This window comes from Gymnoscopelus microlampas, assembly GCF_963454915.1.
Source record: "Gymnoscopelus microlampas genome assembly, chromosome: 24".
Taxonomy (NCBI): Eukaryota; Metazoa; Chordata; class Actinopteri; order Myctophiformes; family Myctophidae; genus Gymnoscopelus; species Gymnoscopelus microlampas.
In genome coordinates, this window is record NC_139961.1 from 15,628,948 (window position 1) to 15,632,436 (window position 3,489).

The 3,489-nt window shown below is 42.7% G+C and overlaps 1 protein-coding gene across 1 annotated transcript; it reads right to left on the reverse strand.

The window, feature by feature from the left end:
• Window positions 1–1,827: 1,827 nt before the first annotated feature.
• On the reverse strand, window positions 1,828–2,397 carry LOC311040563 (transforming protein RhoA-like; the record flags this gene model as incomplete). Its single annotated transcript, XM_084050894.1, has 1 exon — window positions 1,828–2,397. The coding sequence occupies one exon, from the start codon at window positions 2,395–2,397 to the stop codon at window positions 1,828–1,830; it is 570 nt and encodes a 189-aa protein (XP_083907020.1).
• Window positions 2,398–3,489: the final 1,092 nt, after the last annotated feature.

Here is a 3,489-nt window from a genome sequence, read left to right on the forward strand (position 1 = left end):
TGTTGTTTGCTGGTATGTGTTAACAATGAATTTCTTGAGAGCACAAAATGCTCTGAATTTTTGTGAGCATTCCATTATTTAATTATGATGAATAAATTGGGTTGCTGTAAACATTTGTAAACCCCTGTTCTAACGGGGTACACAGTTCCATCCTGTTGGCCTTGTGCCGTGAAGAAAAATAATACATATCTTTTTGGCCCGGACGGCTGGCATAGCGGTCCGGGCACCAATGTGTCACGGGTTAGAATCCTGTGCCCAACGACCGTTGCTGCGTGTCACTCCCCATCCCTCTCTCCCCATTTCCTGTCAGTCTACTGTATTCTATCAAATAAAAGCAGAAAAGGCCCCCAAAATACATTTTAATATAGGATATTTAACTTTAAAGTATGCTGGAATAGACCCTACGCACGGCAGCCATATTGGCACGAAATTGGGCCACTTCTTAATTCCTCCAGGTGTTAGCAATTATACTAATTAATACATCTCTGTCCAATTTAGTGTAGCAGAGCCTGTCCAGTGAGCCAACATGCACAATATCAGCACCCTGACCCGGTTTGCCCAGAATGGAACACAACCTTTATTCTGTTCCATTTGACATTTTATAGAGCCTATAGTATGTCACCATTCATCATATAGATAAGTTAGACATTGTCGCTGACAGGTGGAAACCTTGTATGTCCAAAACCGCATGACAGAAAGGGCAGAGCAACAACAAGGGGATACATGTCGACAGTCAAACACACTAGCCAATAAGTGCAGGGGAAGGCGAACAAAAGGGGCCGCACAGGGACACCGACAGTCAAACAAAGACAAACGGACTGTCTGAGATGCACAGGGAGCTAGAAACAGAAGAGGCTGCATGCAAACCTTTGAAAGTCAGACAAACGAGACAAGTCTGAGAGCAGGGCGCAACACGTAAATTCTGTATTTAAATGAAATGAGATGATTCTATTAGTGAAGGCAGAATGTATGAATATGTTTGCCAACAATGTAGTGCACACACTATCCAAGGACTTTTATCTTTCAGATTCTTACAGTTATTTAGTTATTACACAAAAACACCAAGTTTCCATTCATGACTTTTCCAGTCTCTTCAGCTTGCATTCGTGCATTGGAATCATAATGCACATAATGCGTGTCTGAAGCTCATAAGACATTTTGGCCTTGATGTGCACAAGTATTTCTATGGAAACATTCTTTAGATATCAACAGGCAGTACTACAGTACTGCAGCATGGCACATCATTGACCTCAGATTGCATAGTACGTGTTGACAAGGAAGGTTTAGATGTGATAGATTTGACTCATGTTCAAATATAAAAAAGATTTTCTATCCTATGTAAACATCCTATATGAAAATTGCGGGCCGGCGGGTGGACCTCTGACATCATGCTCATGTCGCCCTGACTAAGCCATAACCATATAAGGAGCTCCCAATGCCGCTACGCCCAAATATGGAGTGTGCTGACTAACCTCAATGTGTCATCATGGCATCAGGCGCAAATAAATCCATACATGGGCACAAAAGGGGGCATGCCCATATAGGGGTATAAGATGATGACATCAGGGATCTCCATATATGGGCATAAAAGGGACAAAGACTGACAGAGACAGAGATCTCCATATTTGGGCATATCAGTCGGATCGGCGGTGCAACGTAGGTGTGAGGGCCGCATTTTAGTAACGGCCCTCACACAAAGAAAAGACAAAAAAGTAAAGTTCTGCACCTGTAGTATAAACCTCTGTGTGGGTGTCTTGGGGAATTTGACCTGTAATCTTTATTTTTTCCCTTTGATCCATGCATTAAGTAGTCCCCATGTGCTTCCATTTACATTAGAAGACATGTACATCTCTTCTTTCTTTTCTTCCTCTGCCGAGCAGCCCTGGTGGCCATCTCAAAAACTTCCCTCACACCATCCTTTGTTTTTGCAGAGCACTCCATGTACGCAAAGGCACCAATCCTGTTTGCCATCTCACGGCCCTCCTCTGGTTTCACAGGTTCTTGCTTCGTTTTAGCCAACCTCCTACGGGTTTGCTCATCATTGCGCAAGTCCATTTTATTTCCCACCAAAACAATGGGAGCATCAGGGCAGTAGATCCTCATTTCTGGGGCCCACCTCTCCAGGATGTTCTCAAGACTGTCCGGGTCAATAATGGAGAAGCATATGAGAATGGCATCAGAATGTGAGTAACAAAGAGGACGCAGTTGGTCATAGTCTTCTTGACCGCCTGTATCCCAAAACGCTAGTTGAACTGGTTTGCCATCCACTTCAATGCTAGCGACTTCGAGCTCGAAAAATGTAGGCCTATAGACCTCTGGAAAGTGGTCCTTGTATAGACAGGTCTTCCCACAGACTCCATCTCCCACTATTAGAATCTTTTTCTTCATTCCTGCCATAGTCGCTGACATTTCTGGGGTCTCCATTGAGGTGGTGATCACTCAATGTCTCTCACGATACTGCCACACCGCTCTTGTGTTCCGTATTAAGCTCTGCTGCTGACGCTCGCATCATAGCTATGTCACTATGATGTCAGTCTCACCCAAAAATGGAGTTTCATGTAAGTCCTGCCCAAATACTGAATGTGGATCCGTGACATCAGAAATTCCTACCAGTACTCTGATCAACAGTATGAGGTAACGATAGCAACCAGAAATCAACAAATATGGACAGTGAAATGTCTTCAGCCGATCTGACCAATATGTCTGAGTACTAGTTGTACCCATCTGTCTGTGTCCCTTTTGTGCCCATATATGGATATGTCTGTATCTGTCAGTCCTTATCCTTTTATTCCCATATATGAAGATCCCTGATGTCATCAGTGCGTGACCATTCCCATATATGGGCATATATAGGTCAGAGTGGCGTTTCTGGACTTGACGTTGGGCACGTGCGTAGAGTTTGACGTCAGGTGGTCTCATATATGTGCATATATGTGCGGATCTGTGGCTCTGGACAACCGGATCTCCATATATGCCTATATATGGACCTAATGGTCACATCAGCGGTTCTGGACAACGCCTACACGACCGAATCACAGTAGTAACCATAACGATGGGAGTTCTAAGTTAGTTGTACCCGCATTTATGTGGAAGCCTTATTCATTTGAAAATGTATAAGGATCCTTATGTGGCCACCCGGCCAGACACAGGCCTGCTAAGTTATAAAGTGCAAAATGTGCTGTGTCTGAACCTTAAAAGAATAATACCGACTACGCCACCTTTTTTAGAAGAGGTATTTGGTCCTCTGAAATATCAGTCACTTAACAAGTGACATAGGCAACACAGGTTCGACCAATAATTTAAAAAGCTTTGGCAAAGAAATATTTGAAGCAGGTAAGGTTAACTGGTTTAAAAAGGTGAATACCTTTTTTATTATAAAAAGCCCTTTACAATATTCTAAAGAATAAAACATACAACTTTAATTAAACACTTTAAAATATTCAGATACCACAAATAAAACTATGAGACCACTAAACTTAAATGAAAACA